At 39.0% G+C, this 22,053-nt stretch overlaps 1 protein-coding gene and 1 long non-coding RNA gene across 2 annotated transcripts; both read right to left on the bottom strand.

The window, feature by feature from the left end:
- Nucleotides 1–366: 366 nt before the first annotated feature.
- On the bottom strand, nucleotides 367–3,900 carry LOC149264940 (uncharacterized). The gene is made up of 2 exons (XR_016250415.1): nucleotides 3,760–3,900; nucleotides 367–735 (listed from the first exon to the last, which is right to left on the bottom strand). It is a non-coding gene; the product is annotated as an uncharacterized LOC149264940 (long non-coding RNA).
- Nucleotides 3,901–11,600: 7,700 nt separating this feature from the next.
- LOC149264939 (uncharacterized) lies at nucleotides 11,601–21,770 on the bottom strand. The gene is made up of 3 exons (XM_089401277.1): nucleotides 21,291–21,770; nucleotides 11,957–12,058; nucleotides 11,601–11,678 (listed from the first exon to the last, which is right to left on the bottom strand). Exons 1-3 carry the CDS (start codon nucleotides 21,768–21,770, stop codon nucleotides 11,601–11,603), a joined length of 660 nt encoding a protein of 219 aa, XP_089257403.1.
- Between the last annotated feature and the right edge of the window lie 283 nt (nucleotides 21,771–22,053).

The following is a 22,053-nucleotide window of genomic DNA, read 5'->3' as shown; positions in this document are numbered from 1 at the left end:
AAAACATTCAGCTTAACCACAAACATGGGCGTGCAACATCGACCAAGAAAACATAACCATCACTGGGCTTGGCAAATAGCGCTTCCAAGTTTTCGTTAAACCTATTGTTTAGTAGTGGTTTTCGATTAAAAGTAGCCTTTGGAATTCGGAATTTAATGCTCGGATTAATGAAATCCTTCTAATATTTTTGAAAAAAGTGTTTAATAGATACTATGTTTGAGAAGAACATGTTTTAGATAAATGGTGTATTTAGATAAAACTTCAATCATTTTTAACTTGATTATAAATTCAATTTATTAGTTCAATTATAAAAGTAAACTACAGATTTTGAATCAAGAATTTTAATGAATAAAAAGACCAACAAAATTCTAATGAAATAAATAATCTATAAAAACCCTAATAAATACTAAGAGGCAGTCAGACCAATGCAATCCACAACTGGGATAAAATTCTCAAGTCACAGCGGGAGTTACATAAAGAATGGGGTTGGAACCCCATCATAAACTCACAAAAGCTAAACTCGCTATGTTCTCTTAGAGCATGAATTCAAATAATATTATTTTTCTTCGCTGAACTGCAGCTTCAATAATCTTGTTAATTATTCAAATGAGGCAGGACCCTCGTCCCCTTCATAATCCTACAGCGGCTACCACTGCCATAGAGACCAGTCGAGCCACCGACAACCTTTCCACAGGCATAGACGTCGCTGCTTTTGAGTTGCTCTCTTGGAAAAAACTGCTCACCACAAAATCCTCATTGTTTTTACTTCTCAATCAGATTCAAGAAAACATTTTTTTTCAAATAAGAGCATAAAATTTAAAAAAATCGAAGTAATCATTTACATTGATTAAAATCCAACAAACCCATTGTAATTTCAAAAACTATTAATCATTACTATCCTCTCTCTCTCACACACACATATATATATATATACAATAATAATAATATAAGGAGGAGAAGAATAAACCTATTCTAAAATTTACTATACATTCTATAAATTTACAATACGCAAATGAATAATAATTACTAATCAGAACGAGTTCTTCAAATTTTAAATATGGAAAAAAGAGGGCTGGGTGGCAGCAAGTCCCTGCATTGAGTGCCATAGAGTGCAAGGCATATGTTCACACAAGGAAACTTACATCATATGGCACCAGTGTGAATGAAATGGTTTCGACAGAAATACCACCTGAATATTCACAATCCCAAATCCATATTCAGAATTTGTATCTTTAACTATCAACAATAATAACTTGTGAGCTTCAAATTGCCGCTGGTAAATGACGTTGATTGTATTTGCAGGAATGCCACTGCACTATCCCTCTTTGACACCATCTCCTGTACATTATTTGCTTCTTTAATATCTAACATAGCTAAGCAATAGAACACATTGAAGATTGCCTTCCCCAAGTTCTAACTTGTCAAACCCTGCCCATAGTACCAGCTCCAACCAACTCAAGTAAAGGAAAGTTCAGCACTCGAAGTCTACACTAGAATAAAATCCCCACATGCAGCCAAAGAAACCAACTCAGGTAAAGGAAACTTCAGCACTCAAAGTCTACACTAGAATAAAAACCCCACATGCAGCCAAAGAAATGATAAAAATGCTCTGGGAAACCTAAAGTCTACAACTCAGAAGAAAAGAAAGTAGTTGTGATTATAAGAAATTCAAGAACTTTAGAAAAGTACACCACTGAAAAAATAATGATATAGGTTTATAAGGTTACTAATGGCAGTAGCATAGTTAGTTTTTCTCATAAAAAATGGCATGGTTTTAGGTCTATAAGGTTCTAATGGTTGTAGGAAGTTAGTTGTTCTTATAAAATAAAAATGGCATGGTTTTAAGCATGACTAATTTCCACACTTCTGAACTTGAAACTTGATACAAAATTCAAAACTGAGCTTTTCTGTTTGTTGCATTACCTTAGTCGCAACATCAACAACATACCCTAATCAATAAATTTAACTCCGGGATAAACTAATTGGCCATCTTGGATCAAGATCATTGGATAATCATTATTCTGATTTAATTTTGAATGAAATGTAATGCAAAGCCAAAACTTGGTGCACCTTGCACAATGTGATGTACTTAGTAGGCATTACTACAAGGAGTGTTGAAGGAGTAGAGAAATTGAACCAACAAAGTCAGCATCATGTCCAATAACATAGGTAGCATAGATACCATCAACATTAGCATATTAAGCATATCCTTGAGTAGGACCATCAACAACATCATACCTTTGCTCAGTTCTAGGTACAATAGCAGGTACAGAACCAACTACAGTAGCTGTAGAAGAGCTAGCACCACCAGTAGAAGCAACTAGAATATGGGCAAAGGTACTAAGTGGATGATCCATTCGATTCTGATGTCTTCTCTTTTTAAGGCCAGATGATCCACCAACCTTGCCCCTTCACTTATTACCCTACCGACAGTTCGATGCCCTATACCACTTTATGATTCATGAAGCGCTTTGTGGGTACAAGTACGACAGACCAGAGAGCATGCAATATCTTCTCTTGTTATGATGGGCTGAAACCCCACATACTAGCACGATCAGGGAAGTTTTTAACGAATTCTCTTTTTTGAAGCGCCCAGAGAGCATGAAGTTGACCCAACCTTGAATGATCCTCTCGTCAAAGGGGCTCCAGTTCGAAAGATTTTCATTTTAAGCTTAGCTTGGCGCTGCAGGAACGAGACAAAAGAGATCCCGGGAACTGCTATGCGACGGTCTTAACGAATGGGAAAGAAGCGAACCCCGCACATGAAATAGGTAGGCGCTAAAGCGTGTGAATCTGACCATTTCAATGGGTTGTGAGCCATCCATCAGTGTGGCCCCACAACTGATAAGCAGAACAAGCTCCCAGAGTAAGGTTGGGTAATAAAAAGGAACTGGATTCACGCTTAGGGAGCCAATCATATTAGCATCATAGTATCTTGACGACTCTCTCAACCATGTCGAACTAGCTTTAAAGAACATGGTCGTTGAGCCGCAAGGAGGGGAAGCACTCGACGATCGATGTGTCCCGACTATTCAGGATAGAAACGAGCATGCTGCAGACATGGTACAACCAGTATACAATGGAGCCAATAAATTTCTACCCGCCTGTAGAGAAGAAGCCGACTGGTGGTTCAGAGAATCAGGATTGATGGTGGATGGACGCTTAAGGAGAGGCGTCGTGGAAGGTGAGACGTCCACAGATAGTGTCGTCTGAAGAGTAAACATGGATGAGAGGGGTCCAGGCAAAAGTGGAGAGGAGGACAACCAGAAGGAAAGATAGGAAAAAGGAAAGGCCAGCCAGAGAAATAAAGAATGAGGACTAACAAAGCACACAATGAGAAACTGCGCACATAACATTTAGGCCATCTACATATAATTTCGTGCAAGTTTTACTAACTGGAAGGACTAGAACCATTTTATGCACAAGTAGTCTCGCACGGTGCAAATTTAAATGAAGGCAAATCTACTTCCTGCCACTATGACGGAAATCGTTGGCAGCCTGAAGATATTCTCTCCTGTTAACATTTTAAGTTACAAGTTTATACTGTGTAAAGAAGTAACATAATTGCATTTAAACGTCAAAAGACAGACATTAAGGATAGGATAGGACACTATAATAAGCCTTTAATGGTGAGGACCATGGGTATTTGTTTCGTGTATTTTGTTTGCTTGACAAGAACTGAATTGGAGTAAGTAGTCACAACCCACTGGAACCGCAGGTCAAAGCCCGATAAAAGGGAAAGGAATTGCGGGAACTTACCCACTCATTTGGTTCTCCTTACTTCGCACCCACCCGATATGTCTTTAACACGATGCACCTCAAAGTAGCAGCAATATTGTACCAGCCTTGCCTGCAAAATTCCAAGCTCTCAGAGGCGGGCGTATGCTCAGCAGACGTAGCCCTTGTATGTTGAAATCGTAATTTCAACGCAGCTGCCAGAAATCGGTCAACAAACTCGTCGGAGAGCTCTCGGGTCACATTCCGGCAAAAGGGATTTTCCGATGATCGAACCCGAGAAATTTTAGAGCTGACACGTGGTTCACCCCTGACGTATCCCAACGTCATTTTCTCGGGTGTTAATGTTCAGCATATGTTGGGCTTCCGATATTGTTCTCCACCGTTGGATTTACTCCATCGCTCTCCACCATTGATAAACCAAAGCTGCGTACGAGGTGCATTTAAAGGTTCGCGTGGGTTAAATTCTTGAGTTTGACCGCCACTCCTGCATCAAATTAAATATTGCGTGAAGTAAATCTAAGTTTTGTTGACCATACGTTTAATTAATGAAATGTCATAGTGGTAGGTAGTATATTGAAGTTTTCATATATTGCACGTAAGTTTTTTTAATCGGAGGTATGGGCGCATATGCTCATTAACTAAGTTTTGTATGGGATATGGGTACACAATTTTTTTTATTTTTTTTATGCGTTGACCATTTTTTTGGGTAATGGTATGTAAAAAGAACATAGACACGAGTTAAAAAAATATATGAACGAGCCAAGGAGAAATATGCTCGTGGGTTGTAATGGTGGTTGTGTTGGCCATCGTAAAACTGAGGAGTAGAAAAACCATGTGTGGTTTTGCACAGCAGTGCATAAAGAAAATGGTGGAGCGCATTTGTATGTATGTGTGAATTTTTATTACAGCAGAAAAGTGTCTTTCCCAACAGTGAATGTAAAAGCGGATTTACAGCAGTAAACCCAGTTCAGTGAATTCTCAGGTGAAACAGAGTAAATGTTTTTTGTTGAATGTATTTTTTTTGTGTGGTGAATCCCTCTCAGCAAAGCGGATGAACATGTATCAGGCATATATTTTAATGAATGGAAATGTTTTGTGGTGGTGAAATACTCTGTCTCTCAGTGAAATTTTTTTAGTCTTCCTCTGCACAAAAAGACCCTGGAATAAAGTAAAACAGAGCATTGCCTCTGTGTTTTATTTTCTTGGTTTTTGGTATTTTCTCCATGTAAAAATCCCCAACAGTGGTATCAGAGCAGGCTCAGGCTCTTTAAAGAAGTTAAAGAAGCTGAAGGGAGAAGGTTTGTAGCTGCAGCAAAACTTCTCAGGCAGACAGAAGACTCAGACAACGAAGGATTCAGGTATTCTTCATAACTATCTTGTTTGTTACTGAAGAGACAGTCAGTTTTTAAATACACAGTCAAGGAATGGCTAGCACAAGCACTGGTATGGGTATGTTTAATACCCAACTCCCACAGTTTAATGGGAAGAACTATGACTACTGGTCAATAACTATGAGAGCCCTGTTTGCCTCTCAAGATTTATGGGAAATAGTTGAAGATGGTTTTGAAGAACCAACAAATGAAACTGAGTTCAATGCATTAACTCAGGGAGAGAGAGATCTCCTGAAGAGCAATAGGAAGAAGGATGCAAAGGCCATTTTATTGTTACATCTAGCAGTAGACCAGAGTATATTTCCAAGGATAGCAGCAGCTAAAACATCAAATGAAGCATGGAAAACCCTCAAGACAGCCTATCAAGGCATGGAGAGAGTGAAGACAACAAAACTACAATTGCTGAGAAAGGATTTTGAGAACTTGAAAATGAAGGAGTCAGACAACATTGAATCATTCTTCACTCATGTGATTGGTGTAATCACACAAATGAGAACTCATGGAGAAACAATTGAAGATAGAAGAATAGTGGAGAAAATATTGAGGGTCTTACCCCCAAGGTTTGATGCCATAGTCACCACCATTGAAGAGACAAAGGATCTCTCAAACTATTCAGTTGATGAGCTACATGCATCACTTATAACACATGAGCAGAGGTTGAGTAGGAATGAAAACTCATCTCTTGAGCAAGCCTTCAAGACCCAGATGTCCTTTGGAAGAGGAAGAGGTCAAGGAAGAGGAAACAAAAGAGGAAGAGGCAGAAGCCAGAACAGAGGTGGAAGGAACAGTCCATCAAATGCACAAGGAAGAGGCAGCAATCCAAATCAGAACCAAGGTCAGGGCAGCAGCCAACAAGGAGGACAACATCATGCTCAAGGACAAAGGTATGATAAATGTAATGTTCAATGCTATTATTGCAAAAAGTATAGACACTATGCTAGTGATTGTAGAAAGAAACAGCATGATATGAACAGTAGACAAAATGCAAATGTTACAAGAGAAAACAGCAGTCAAAATAATGTCCTGTTAGCTTGTAACATGGCTGAAACACATAGTGAGGACATATGGTTTTTAGACTCAGGTTGCAGCAACCATATGACAGGAAACATTGCCCTCTTCTCAGCCTTAAATCAAAACTTGAAGTCAGAGGTCACACTAGGAACTGATAGTAAAGTGTCTGTTATGGGAAAAGGAGAGGTAAAAATATTTACAAAACAAGGAGAAAGGAAAACCATAGCAGATGTCTACTATGTCCCCGGAATGAGATGTAACCTCTTGAGTGTTGGACAGCTTGTCCAAAAGGGTTACAATGTTTACTTTGTAAATGATGTGTGCACCATCATGGATATACCACCCAGCAAAAGATGCATTGCTAAAGTAAAGATGACAAGGAACAGGATGTTCCCTCTCCGGATCAGGGCAGATTTGAAAAACAAAGGTGAAATTGCAGCAGTCACCCAAGAGGCCTTCCAAAGCGTGCTAAAGGATGAGAACTGGTTATGGCACTTGAGATTCGGACATCTAAATTTTGGAGGTCTAAACTTATTGAGCAGAAAAGGAATGGTAAAGGGATTACCATTGATAGAGAAACCGGACAACCTATGTGAAGGCTGCATTTTGGGAAAACAACATAGAGAAAGTTTTCCATCAGGGAAGAGCATAAGGGCAAAGACAGCCTTAGAGATTATCCACTCAGATTTGTGTGGACCAATGCAAGCTCCATCATTAGCTGGCAGCCTATATTTCTTGACATTCATTGATGATTTTACAAGAAAGACTTGGATATATTTCCTCAAGAACAAAAGTGAAGTCTTTGAGAAATTCCAAAACTTCAAAGCACTTGTGGAGAACCAAAGCGGGCTGCACATAAAAGTATTTAGAACTGATAGAGGAGGTGAGTATATCTCAAATGAATTCCTAAAGTTTTGTAGAGAAAATGGAATACATAAACAGTTCACAACTCGGTACACTCCACAGCAAAATGGAGTTGCTGAAAGGAAAAATAGAACCATCATGGAGATGGCGAGGAGCATGTTGAAGGCAAAGCATTTGCCAAATGAGTATTGGGCTGAAGCTGTACATTGTGCAGTTTATATATTGAACAGGTGTCCTACAAAAACAGTCTTGAACAAAGTGCCAGAAGAGGCATGGAGTGGGAGAAAGCAAGGAGTCACCCACATGAGAGTTTTTGGGTGTGTGGCCTATGCACACATACCAGATCAACTAAGGAGGAAGTTGGACAGCAAAGGGGAGAAATGCATCTTCATTAGATACAGTGATGAATCCAAAGCCTACAGGCTGTACATCCCATCTACCAAGAAGTTCTTTGTAAGCAGGGATGTTCAATTCATTGAGGAGGAAGCTTGGGATGGAAGCATAGAGAAAACAGTGAATATTAAAAGTTGTTTGCCTCATGATGAAAATGAAGAGGAAGTGGCTGAAATGAATCCCCAAACAGCAGCACCAACACAAGAACAGCAAGGTACACCATTGAGGATCAATGAGAGTGCTTCTCCAAGCACACCACAAGGAGGAAATTCAAGTGCATCTTCAAGCACTTGCACACCAAGTGAACGAGGTAAGAAGTTTAGAAATCTAAGTGATATTTATGATGAAGGAATGAATTCCTTATTTGCCTTGTATTGTCATGTTGATGATCCTATTCATTTCGAGGATGCAATTAAAGATAGGAAATGGATAGAAGCTATGGATGAGGAGATGAATGCCATAGAGAGAAACAAAACATGGGATTTGGTTGAGTTACCAAAAGGCAAAGAAGTCATTGGTGTGAAATGGGTCTACAAGACCAAGAGCAATGCTGAAGGCAAGATAGAAAGGCACAAGGCAAGGCTGGTTGTCAAGGGGTACAAGCAGCAATATGGGAGAGATTATGAGGAGACTTTCGCACCGGTTGCAAGAATGGAAACCGTGAGAGCAGTGCTGTCCATAGCAGCACAAAACAAATGGAAAGTCTACCAAATGGATGTGAAATCAGCATTCCTAAATGGAGTGTTAATGGAAGAGGTCTATGTGGAACAGCCTCTCGGATATGAGAAGAAAGGTGAAGAGCACAAACTGTGCAAGTTGAAGAAAACTCTTTATGGGCTGAAGCAAGCGCCAAGAGCATGGTACAGCAGGATAGATTCATATCTATTGGATAATGAATTCGACAAATGTGAAGGAGAACCCACAGTCTACATCAAGGAAAAGGATGGTAAAATTTTAATTGTTGTCTTGTATGTAGATGATGTTATTTTCACTGGAAATGATATTTATCTTATTGAGAATTTTAAATCAGTCATGAAGGATGAATTTGAAATGACTGACATGGGTTTGTTGAGATACTTCTTAGGCATAGAAGTAGATCAAAATGAAAAAGGAATTTTTATATCTCAAGCAAGATATGTAAATCAAGTTTTGGGCAGATTTAAGATGGAAGAATGCAAGGCAGCAATCACTCCCACAGTGATGGGATTAAAACTCAGTAGAGAGGACAGCAGCAAGGATTTTGATCCTAGCTTGTATAAAAGCATTGTGGGCAGCCTTATGTATTTAACAGCAACTAGGCCTGATTTAATGTATGCTGTTAGTTTAATTTCCAAGTTCATGGAGAGGCCAAAGGAGGCACATTGGCAGGCAGCAAAGAGAATTTTGAGGTATGTCAAAGGTACCAAAATGTTTGGAATTTTATATCATGCCTCAGAACATTCAGATTTGGTTGGATACACTGACAGTGATTGGGCTGGAAGTGTAGATGATCGGAAGAGCACTTCCGGTTATGTATTTCATATGGGTTCAGGAGCCATTTCATGGGCTTCTAAGAAGCAGTCCATTGTAGCATTGTCTACAGCAGAGGCTGAATATGTGGCAGCTACAGCAGCAGCATGTCAAGCAGTTTGGATGGGAAGAATGTTGAGAAGCTTAGGCCAAGAGCAGGCAAAAGCGACAGTGATTTTTTGTGACAATAGCTCAGCTATTGCATTGTCAAAGAATTCAGTGTTTCATAAGAGAACGAAACACATTGATACCAGGTTTCACTACATCAGAGAATTGGTGAACAATGGAGAAATTGTCCTAGAACATTGCAGGACTCAAGAACAGGGAGCAAACATCTTGACAAAGCCTTTGGATCAGAAAAGCTTTGAATTTTTGAGGAAGTGTCTGGGTATGACCGAATGCCCAGCAGTTGAAATTAAAGGGGAGTGTTGAAATCGTAATTTCAACGCAGCTGCCAGAAACCGGTCAACAAACTCGCCGGAGAGCTCTCGGGTCACATTTCGGCAAAAGGGATTTTCCGATGATCGAACCCGAGAAATTTTAGAGCTGACACGTGGTTCACCCCTGACGTATCCCAACGTCATTTTCTCGGGTGTTAATGTTCAGCATATGTTGGGCTTCCGATATTGTTCTCCACCGTTGGATTTACTCCATCGCTCTCCACCGTTGATAAACCAAAGCTGCATACGAGGTGCATTTAAAGGTTTGCGTGGGTTAAATTCTTGAGTTTGACCGCCACTCCTGCATCAAATTAAATATTGCGTGAAGTAAATCTAAGTTTTGTTGACCATACGTTTAATTAATGAAATGTCATAGTGGTAGGTAGTATATTGAAGTTTTCATATATTGCACGTAAGTTTTTTTAATCGGAGGTATGGGCGCATATGCTCATTAACTAAGTTTTGTATGGGATATGGGTACGTAATTTTTTTATTTTTTTTATGGGTTGACCATTTTTTTGGGTAATGGTATGTAAAAAGAACATAGACACGAGTTAAAAAAATATATGAACGAGCCAAGGAGAAATATGCTCGTGGGTTGTAATGGTGGTTGTGTTGGCCATCGTAACATTGAGGAGTAGAAAAACCATGTGTGGTTTTGCACAGCAGTGCATAAAGAAAATGGTGGAGCGCATTTGTATGTATGTAATTTTTATTACAGCAGAAAAGTGTCTTTCACAGCAGTGAATGTAAAAGGGGATTTACAGCAGTAAACCCAGTTCAGTGAATTCTCAGGTGAAACAGAGTAAATGTTTTTTGCTGAATGTATTTTTTTGTGTGGTGAATCCCTCTCAGCAAAGCGGATGAATATGTATCAGGCATATATTTTAATGAATGGAAATGTTTTATGGTGGTGAAATACTCTGTCTCTCAGTGAAATTTTTTTAGTCTTCCTCTGCACAAAAAGACCCTGGAGTAAAGTAAAACAGAGCATTGCCTCTGTGTTTTATTTTCTTGGTTTTTGGTATTTTCTCCATGTAAAAATCCCCAACAGTGAATTGTGATATCCCGTCGGATTTGGAAACAAGTTGCAGGAGTCGATCTGTTCTCCATTGCAGGACAAAGCTGCTATTGTGCACCATTCAAAGGAACACCATCAACAACAAACCAAAACCAAATCGAAACACAACCCTCGAACATACTCTTGTATTTTTCACAAGAGATAATGACCTTCGCAACAACAAAATAATTTATAAACCCTTTTAAAAAGAAAATTATGAAAGTGAGAATGAAAACCTAAGCAGTCCTTGAAGCCCTAAGCCCTCTGGCCAAAAAGTATCAAATACACAAAAGTGACAGGGTATCATTCCAAGTGATAAGACGATTCATAATATTTACCTATGTGCCTAATCTGTAATGCTTATCTCGCAGCAGTCATTTGTGGTTCCGCAAAGGCGATTTGATTCGGGCTCTCTTAGAACGTCTGAAAGGAAACTCGCTGAAAGGAATACCTGAAACATTTGCAAGTTTACTGTGACGGAACTCTGGGGATCCTTGTTTTCCCAGCTCCCGTTCCGTAGACACCCGTCGAACCGTCGAAACCACAACAACATGCACGGACCACTCGGCAACTTATTAATGATCACGTTAAATGACTTAGATTTTCTACACGGATCACCACAGCATCTAATACCTGCAAAGGTTTGCTTTAGTGAAATATGAACTAACCAAATCGAATATAAGAGGCCAAATAAGCCATTGAAGTCCGTTGGAATATGGTTACACAATATAAAGCTATGATTAATACGCAATGCGACTAAAAACTCTAACCTAAACTAATGTTAAACCAACCGTTCCGATTCCTATAGTCCCATGCAAGACGGCAGGGCCTAATAAGGTAATTATATTAATATTTCAATTTGACATTTAAAGTAGAGATGAATAATACCTATTAATTAGAATGAATTCTTGAAATCAGTAGGGAAATTATAGTGTTAGTTTTCAGTAAATCACTGTTTCAAACATACAAAATTTGTTAGACGTTGTCATCAAACTTAAGTGTGGGCACAATATTAAAAATATGTTAGGACATATATATCCGCTGGATAAGGCCTATGAATATTTGGTCCTTTACCTCCATCTCTGTATTTGATGAGGGGGAAGTTACTAAACACAGCGGTACATTGTCATGCTTTAAAAATTGGCTGACAGAAAGATCCAGGATGCCTTTGACAATTCATCTTCCCGGGTAGATTCAGGATCGTCTTTGAGAACTCCCTGCGTCCCTTTCATGGATCTTGGATGGAGAAAATATTTGCTTCAGCATGTCGTGCTGTAGAATTTCACACATTAACAGAAGCGAAATCAAAAGTGGCCCACTGATCCGACCTAGGGAGGCCACTTCAAGAAGTCAGTAAACGAAGGGACATGTCCAGACGGTACCATTCAACTTCCTCTATATAAGATTCAAGGTCCGAGGCAACGAGTGTCAAATGCTTTCAATGATTTACTCAGAATATGAACTATGTTTTCACCACACAAAAAAAACACAAGAAAAAGAAATATGTTTTGCCTAGTTGTCTGTATACATAAACAACACATACGCTTTACCTGTCCTGTTAAAACTTTGTTTAGATACTCGGTTGTGAATGTCTTTGCCTCCGGGAAACGATACCTCTGAGTGTCTCCGGGAATTGAAATCTTTGAAGCTCTCTATAATAGGAACCAAACGCTAAACGCTATAATAAGAAATAATTACTAATGTTTCTTCTTTGTATAGAGCCGCTGCTTTTTCCGGGTGAGATGTCTACAAATTCTTCATCAGCTCCACAAATGATTGTTTGCCTCTCTGTAGTGTAAACCACCTTCAACTATTGAAACGTTAAGACCAAAGACACGCCAATAACCGCAAGCATGAGCAATGATGCACAGAGACGGATCTAGATACCCATCTGTCTTTGTGTATCATTTCTCATGCTAGTGGTTATAGCGTTACAGGTTTGTTTGGCCTTAACATTACAATAGATAAAAGTGGTTTAAACTTTAAAAAGAGTCAAGCGATTATTGGTGAAGCTGATCAACAATTTGTCGACGTCCCATCTGTAAAGCACTGGCCTACTATTTCCCAAATGCGAATATTACTATTTGTAAAGAAAATTCCAAACGGATGGAATCTTTGAATTCCTTGAACACATTGTGCCATTTTGTCTCTTATGTTTATGTAACGATTCCTGTCGTCGAATGAAGATTAACCACCTAACGTAATGCTGGGTTACATGTCTGATGTATGGTCATTATCGTCCTCTGCCGTGGGTACGTAATGTCAAAACTATCTTAATATAAACATTTCTGACTATTTCCATTCCACGGAAATGTCAAAACTATCTTAATATAAACATATGTGACTATTTACAGGGAAGGCTCGGTTCCGTATTTGCTGCGTAGTCATTATCCTCTGTGTTCTTATAGTCAAAGCAGTTTCAATGTATAGGAGTAAAAATGGAATTATTCCCGTTACACCTCTCCGCTTTATTTAAGATATATAATAGTTTTCTTATAACTAAGATTTTATTCTATTCATGATATTTTGACTCTATCTAGATAACATGTCATTCATATCTTTACATTAATATGAATATTTACAAGCTACCAAAAACAAGATGCAGTTATTGACAAATGCATTTTGTATTGCAGATGTTTCAACAGCAACACTATTACACGCTCTCTACCTAGACGAGTATGTATCCCTAAAAAATTAAAAAATCTATTATTAAAAATATTTTTAAAAAATTAAGAATCTATTATTTTTATAATAATTAGTTAAAAATAAGAAATACTTTATGTATTTTCAAATTAAATTACAATTTCAAAATATATGTTTTATTATAACTTTTTTATATCTATTTTATCAAAATTGTAATAACCATAAAACATTTTTATCAAAATCAAAATGTGTTATCAAAATCAAAAATACTTTATGCATTTTTCAATTAAATTACAATTTCAAAATATATATTTTATTATGATTTTTTTTAAACATTTATATTATCAAAATTGTAATGACGTGAAAATATTTTTATCAAATAAACATAAATTTAGAAAAAATCTAAATAATATTTTATATGGGTTAAAATCATATAAACCATTTCTAATGTTAAATAATATTAATAATTATATTTAATTTATATAGAATTATTCAAAACATCATTTTTAATGTAATTATAATTATAATAACAATATACGAATGAGAAGAATTAAACTTATTTTGAAATTTATTATACATTTTTATATTTTACATTTACATTTTTAAAATTATTTTTGTTTGATTAAGAATTGGATTTTATTGAACGTAACATGTTAATAGTTCTAAGACTTATAGTATAATTAGTTTCTTTAAATAATAGTGATGAGTCAACCTAGTACGCTGAAATAACAATTTAATTATGCATCATAACGATTCCTTAAAATTAGTAAATATAATTAAAAAATTTATATTCATATAAAATTAGTAAATATAATTAAAAAATTTATATTAATATATGAATTTGACATTTAAAGTAGAGATGAATAGTAAGGAAATTACATTATTAGCTTTCAGTAAACACTGTTTCAAACATACAAAAATTTGTTAGATCTTGTCATCAAACTTAAGTGGTAGTCGCAATATTAAAAATATATTAGGACAGGTATATCCGCTAGATAAGAACTGTGAATATTTGGTCCTTTGAGGAGGGAGAACTGACTAAATTGACACTAAACCTTTTGTAACACAGCGTGATATTGTCATGCTTTAAAAATTGGCTGACAGAAAAATCCAAGATGCCTTGGCAATTCATCTTCCCCGGTAGATTTAGGATTGTCTTTGAGAACTCCCTGCGTCCCTTTCATGGATCTTGGATGGAGAAAATATTTGCTTCAGGATGTCGTCCAGTAGAATTTCACACATTAACAGAAGCGAAAGAGAAATTAAAAGTGGCGCACTCATCCGAGCTAGGGAGGCAAGTCTTCAAGTAGTCATTAAACGAGGGGACATATCCAGCCGGTACCATTCAGCTTCCTCTATATAAGATTCAAGGTCCGAGGCAACGAGTGACAGATCCTTTCAATGATTTAATCAGAATATGAACAATGTTTTCACCACACAAAAAAACAAGAAAAAGAACTATGTTTTGCCTAGTTGTCTATATACATAGACAACACATACGCTTTACCTGTCGTCTTAAAACTTGGTTTAGATATTCTGTTGTGAATGTCTTTGTCTCCGGGAAATGATACCTGTGAGTGTCTCCTGAAAATGACATCTTTGGAGCTCGTAATAATGCAACATGATTTTCTATAATAGAAACCCAACGCTAAACGCTATAATAGGAAGTAATTACTAATGTTTCTTCTATGTATAGAGCCGCTGCTTTCCAGGTGAGGTGTTGATAAATTCTTAATCAGCTCCACAAATGATCGTTTGCCTCTCCGTAATGTTAAGACCAAAGAAACCTGTCAGGCCAATAACACAGATATAACTATTCATCTGTCTTTGTGTATCATTTCTCATGCTAGTGGTTATAGCGTTACAGGTTTGTTTGGCCTTAACATTCCAATCGATAAAAGTGGTTTAAACTTTACAGAGAGCCAAGTGATTATTCGTGAAACTGATCAACAATTTGTGGAAGCCCCCTCTGGAAAGCAACGGTGCCGTACAAACAAGAGGCATTAGCACTTGCTTTTTGTAACTATAGTGTTTCACTGTTCTTCCTCGCTTATTTATAGAGCTGCCCCAACTGCGAATATTACTGTTTGTAAAGAAAAATCCAAACAGATGGAATCTTTGATTTCCTTGAACACATTGTGTCATTTGGTCTCTCATGTTTATGTAGTCGTCGAATAAAGATTAACCACCTGACGTAATGCTGGGTTACATGTCTGATGTATGGTCATTATGTTAATGTCAATACTATCTTAATATAAACATTTCTGACTATTTCCAGCGAAGGTTCAGTTCCGTATTTGTTGCGTAGTCATTATCCCGTATGTTCTTATCCTATGCGTGTTATAGTCAAAGCAGTTTCAATTTATATGTGTAAAAATGGAATTATTCCTCTTACTCCTCTGGACTTTATTTAAAATATATATTAGTTTTCTTATAACTAAGATTTTGTTCTATTCATGATATTTGGACTATTTCTAAATAAGATGCCCTTCTACGTCTGATATTCATGATATTGCAGCTTTAATATTAATATGAATATTTACAAGCTACAAAAACAATATGTAGTTATTCACAAATGTATTTTATGAGAGATTTTTTTGGCATAAATCACAAGATATTTCATTTGTCGACGCGTTTCGAACCAACTAGTGTGGTTCATCGTCAAGACAAGTTGAATGAGCAGATCAGGCTTTGCATGTTAAATAGATAGAGCAAAACTCCAACGGCTGTATTCCATGACCAGGTAACGGCTATATTGATAATGGCTAGATTTCACTGGATTAGGGGAATAACCATTATTTAATTAAAAATTAACTTTGGTTAGTTAAATTCTTATTAAAACAAAAGTAAATGGACCCTTTTTAACCATTTATAATTATAAATATATATAAAAAATAAATTATAACCTAAATTAATTTACATTAATAATTAGTTATCAAAGTTGTTATATCTAAAAATTAGAGTAATTAATAGTTAGTTACAAAAATTATTAAATATATAAAAATACATAAATATCTAGATATATAAGTCAAAGGGACTGTTCCATATACTAATAAAGATTAAATTAATTATAAACTAAATTAATTTTAAATAATAGTTTTTTTCACTCGAAAAATCCGCAATTTTTCTTTAATTTATAGAAAATTACATATTGTAGATGCTGTTGCATATGCTGTAACTGAGTCACCACGGACTGCCACAAAATTTTGTACTAATAGTTGTCCAGATACACCACGCAGGGCGATCTGTAATAATATCATTGTGATTATCTTTTTTATGCCTGTATAAGAGCCACGCAGGGCCCATTCAGAATATAAAACTATATATATATGCCTATGTACATTGAAAAATTTGATGTTTTTACAGTATTGGCAAAAAACAACTAAAATATCAGGGATTGATGTCCCTCTGGTATTGCTGGTCTATATATGGTCGATCAAAATAGTGGTATTCATCTGTCCCCCTTTGCTCTTGTATCAACCATTGTCCTCTGGGTAATGCTGTGGCCTCCTTGGATAGTTGGTCAGCACTGAAGTTATGCTCCCTGTAGATATGTTTGCAAGAGATATTGTTAAATTCAGCCTTGAATATATTAACTTCATTCAAAATGTTACTGAGTGTGTGTAAGTGACATGGAGTAATGCCATTGAACCAATCTATGATGATCTTTGAATCCCCAAAATATTTAAATTGATGTAATGGTGCCCTAGAGAGAAATGAAGTAAATGACGGAGGGTAATGAGTTCCGCAAAATTATTTGTTCCCACTCCTAATCCCATCTTGACCTTGAATAAATGTTGTTCACTGATGTATAGAATGAAACCTCCCCCATAGCCCCGCTGATTTGCAGCGCCATGAAAGAAAGCCCAAGGAGTGCTTTTGTCAATGTTTGGAGGGGTATGTGTTCTGCATTCCCTGGGTGGCAGAGGGTCAGGTAGTTTGTTATATGCAGAGATTATTCCCGCCACGATGTGAGGCCAGTTCGCTGGTCTGTTATCAAATATGTAACGATTATGGGCCAACTAGATATACCAACTGACAATCAAAGGAAGGGACTGTAATTTTGATCCCTTATGTCTACTAGACCAGTCGTCCCAAGCACTGCCAAGGTTGATGCCTGCTCACTGCCCAGTAAATCGAATAGAGGAGGATAAATCTTGCCAAAGAAAGTGAATGGTGATGCAATGCAGGAAAAGGTGCTTGGTCGATTCAAATGCACATTTGCATAATATACACCAGGTTGGGCCAAAAAAAGATCTCTGAAGGAGGTGGTCCCCCGTGGGTACTTTAACTCTGACAATACACCAAAAGAATAATCTGATGCGCGGTGGTGCTGTAAGTTTCCAAATATTTCTCCACCAGCTTGAAACCTGTTCAGGTCTTTTGTTTTGGATCAAGGAAATATATCCGGACTTTGGAGAGTATATGCCATTCTCCGCCTGACACCATATTAGTTCGTCTGGACCCTCTTTTATCCTGATGTGAGATTCAGTAGGCGCTGATATGTAATCCTGCCATTCCTGATGCCAACGAGGGGGTAGATCAAGAAGACGAGCAGATTTCCATGCTTGTGAAAAAATACCTGTGTTTTGTGGATCTGCAATGTGTGAAATAACCTTGATCTCGTGAGAGTGGAGCTATTGTATGAGGTCTCTAGAAAGCATATGTCTTCCTCCACCTCCAGTCCATGGGTCTATGCCAATCCGAGCTAGGGATCCATCGTTAATTCTCCACACCAGATTGTCTCTAATATGTGGAAGGGAGTGAAGCAGTGCCTTCCACACTGTTGAGATGCTTGTCGTCGGCCAGCTAGGCAGTCGAACCCAATCCATAATATTCTGTGGCCAGATGTATTTATGATATGTAATGTAGGTCCATAGATTCTGACCGGTCAGCAGGGTCCATCCCATTTTTGCAGCGAGGGCTTGCGCAAAAGGAGGGAGATCTTTTAAACCCCATCCACCCCACTTCTTTGGCAGTGCAATCTTTTTCCAACTAATCCAGGCAAAAAAAAATTTGTCTTGATTCCCATTCCAAAGATATCGATTGCACAGTTGCTGCAGACGAGATAGGATATTCTTGGGGATCCATGCAAGTGCCATCTAGAATACTGGGGTAGCTTCCAGAACCGATTTGATGAGAACAAGTCTGCCCGCCCTGGATAAATATCTGTGACTCCAGGTGGACAGTCTCTTCTCTAGCTTTGTAACAAGCCAGACCCAATCAACAATCTTTTGATAGGTAGGTTTTAACCAAAAGCCCAGATATTTGAGACCTCTATCCAAAGGGTGAATACTGTAAGGAAAGAGCTGATGTGCAAAATGGGATTCATGGACAGAAGTGCGAGAAAAAGTGATGGTAGATTTTGTTTGATTAGCAAGCATCCCGGTGGCGGACGAGAAAAGGAGTAGAATCTTGGAGAAAGTGCGGGAATCTCGAATGCTACCATCCAGCAGGATAAGCACATCATTGACAAAAAGGAGATGAGTGAGAAAACAATCATCAGAAATCTTGAGGCCACAAAGGTCTCCTTCCCTCTTAGCCAAAGCAATGAGTCGACTGAGACCTTCCATGACAATAAGAAAGAGGAGAGGAGAAAGAGGGCAGCCTTGTCTAAGCCCCCTTTAAGAATGGAAAAAGTGAGATGCCGAGCCATTTATGAGGACACTGAAAGTTGGAGTGGTGATACAGGCCATGATCCATGTGATGTAATTATGAGGAAAACCCAAATGGATGAGAAGCATCTTAATGTATAGCCAACTAACCCTATCAAAGGATTTTGATAGGTCAATTTTGAGAATGATGCCCTTCAGTTGTCTGGTCCAAATAGAACGGATGGCTTCCTACGACAATCCAATGGCTTCGTGAATCTGTCTAGAATCAAGGAAGGCAAATTGCTGAGGAGCAATATGCCGGGAGAGTATAGGCCTGAGTCGGTTAGCAATGATCTTAGATATAATTCTGTATAGGCAGTTGCACAAGGAAATAGGCCTATAATCATCGAAAGAGGATGGTGAGTCAGACTTTGGGATGAGAGAAATGAAGGTCGAGTTTATGGCATGGTATAGAGATCCCGTAGTTCTACTCGCCTAAACAACTTTCAATAGGTCCTGCCCCAAAATCTCATATAAAGCAATATAGAATTCAATGGTCCAGCCATCCGGTCCTGGACTCTTATCCTTCTTGAACCATTTTAACGTGCCTCCAAGTTCCCCAGAAGTGACCGGAACATAAAGCTCTTCAGCTTCATCTTCGTTGACAAATCTTGGAAAATGTCTAGCCACATTGATAATATCAGCAAGATTTGCTCCAAGAGGACCCTTATATAGAATCCGGAAGTGATTAGTGCCCAGGTGAGAGAGCTTGTTGAATGAGTCAGCAAATCCTCGCTCAGGTAAAGGAAGTTTCCAAACGGTACTTGAAACCTTTCTCCCCTTTGCATAATTTTGAAAGAATCTAGTGTTGTCATCGCCAGCTTTCAGCCATATGGCTCTGCTTCGTAGTCTCAGGGACTCCTCGCGATCCTTTAGTATGTGAGCCTTTTGATTTTCCAACTCTATCAAATGTGCTTTTTCTGCTGCATTGATGAAACCCAAACTTCTTTCATCAAGTAAAGAGCTCAGCTCAAATTCAATTTGGGTTAGCTGGGAGTTCTCCCAAATTAACTTCTCTCTAGCCCAATTTATAGAGAGGTGTTTAAGCTTGGTAAGGTTATTACAAAAACCATTCACCAAAGATTCTGCTCTATTGATGGGATTGGTAGTCCAGAAATCTGAAACCAAACTAATGTATGTAGGGTCCTGCAACCAAACATGGTTGAATTTAAAAGGGGCTTTAGGCTTATGATGAGGTCCCAGGATCTCCAAATATATAGGAGAGTGATCCGATAATCCCCTTGAGCCCACCCATTGTTTGTTGTGGTGCAGATTCTGTAAGAGTGGGCTCTTCATTAAAAATCGGTCTAGTCTGCGGGCCCGAGCAGCTTCTCCCACCCTTCTATTTCTCCAAGTGGGAAGAGGTTTGTGCATGGGAACATCTACAAAATTTGTTTGTTCCAATAGATTTGTCATGTGCCTTGAGATAGCATCCACCTGGAGCGAAGACCCCCAAGATTCTCTGAAACCCAAGGAAAAATTTAAGTCCCCTCCGATGATGATGTGATCAGAAGCAAGGATCAAGAGGGTTAAAAAATGTTTCCAAAAATGTTCCATCTGATGACACGGTCCATATACATTCACGATCCTTGAGTTTTTCTCGAGCTCAGCCGAAAAATATCAATGCCCATGAAACCCGAACCTCCCCAAGACGCATCAACCCTGATGGAGCAAGGGTTGTATCCAATGGCTAGTCCCCGAGATCTCCCTACAGCATCCATAGCCATAAAAGACCATCTCGAGGCCAGAGATTGTAAGGCACGGGTGATGTGTTCCGCCAGGCCAAGAGTTTCTTGTAGCAAAATAATGTCAATCGGGCCTGCCTCAAAAAGTCTTTGCAGGGCTAGTTTCTTGGAGGCACTAGCCATGCCTCTGTAGTTAAAAGACAGACACTTCATGGGGGAACTCCTCTCAGGGTATTCACAGCTCTAAGAACCCCGTCAAGAGTGGATTGGCGACCAGAGGCTACCTCTGCCCCAGCTCACTTGATAGCTTTGGAGAGATAAGACTTTCTACCCTGGGATGGCAGAGGCACTGAACCTGGAATGGTAAGGCCTAAACCAGATTGTCTAACCAGGGTACCATTTGCAAGGGTTCTGGAGCGGTGGAAATAATGATGTGAAGATGAAACCCCAGAGGATGATGGCGAGATAGAGGATGTAGATGGTGATAGCAGAGAGGGGGAAGTAGTGGCGATAAGGGGAGGGGTCGACATGATGCATTGTGCCATGGATGTATGAACTGAAGATGCAACAACAAATGTGCTATAATCACAAGATGAGGAAGGAGAGTTCAGAGAAATACCCAAGACTTTTGTGGCTTCAGCCGCAGCTCGAGCCCTAGTCAGCGGCGGCGATGATGGCCTGTGCCCTGCCTCCACCAACTTGAGAGTGGGAGAAATCGTCGAGGGGGCAGGATCCGTGGTAAGGGGTCAAGTACCAGCCGTTGAGTTTACTCTGGATGGAGCAGGTGTTGTCTTTGGGGTATCCTTTGATTTCCGGTTGAGCGGGCAATATTTGAAGAGATGTCCCACCTTATGGCAGCGTCTGCAGTGAAATGGAATCCCTTTATAATCCAAGATGTGTACCCTGATGTACTTCCCCCATTGAAGCGTAATCTTCTCCTCCAGACCCTCGTGAGTGTCCAAGTGGACCAGAATGCGAGCTAGGGTTCTATTTTTCAATTCAACAAAGGTGCGATCATGGTCCAAATATGTGCCCAGTGCATTTCCAATCCTGATAAAGACTTCCTCGCACCAGTAATGTAATGGTAGCCCTAGCAAGCGAACCCAAAGGTGTCTTGCCCCAATTTGTTCTCTCTCAGGGTCAAACAATGGGCTCCACCACTTGAGGAGAACCGGAGCCATCTCGATGCGCCAGTACCTGGCAAGAACCAAATCAATGTAGTTTTCCTTCGCAAAGTGTAAAGAGAACCACCCCCTGGGCAGGACATGAACCTCAGGCAGTTCCTTCAGTCTGCCTCCCCAAATCTCCCTGACCCATTGAGTCAGTCTATTGGCCGAGTACGCCCTACCTCGCACATGTCCAACTAGCACCGTACTAGCCATAATAGCAGCCTCCCCAATAGCAGAGGTCTTACCGAATCTGATGGTAATATCCTTTCTGGCAGCCTTTACGCACTTGGTCTTCCTCTTTCCCGAGCGAGGAGCAGAAGGGTGGTCCACCAAAGGGTTTGGGATGCCTTCTGGGGGATAAGTTTTGCAGATTTAACCCTCACCGCTGGGGTTTCAAAATAACCCGATGGCAGATGGGCCGAAGAAGGAGGGTTTGCTGCCACAGAAACCAGGATGTCCACAGGGGGTATACAGAAGAAAGTTGAAAAGGACGGGC

Source organism: Pinus tabuliformis, chromosome 6 (assembly GCF_031772625.1).
Source record: "Pinus tabuliformis cultivar Carrire ecotype Pingquan chromosome 6, CPIR1, whole genome shotgun sequence".
Taxonomy (NCBI): domain Eukaryota; kingdom Viridiplantae; phylum Streptophyta; class Pinopsida; order Pinales; family Pinaceae; genus Pinus; species Pinus tabuliformis.
The sequence above is the reverse complement of the archived record's forward strand: the minus strand, read 5'-3'. Positions and strand labels throughout refer to the sequence as shown.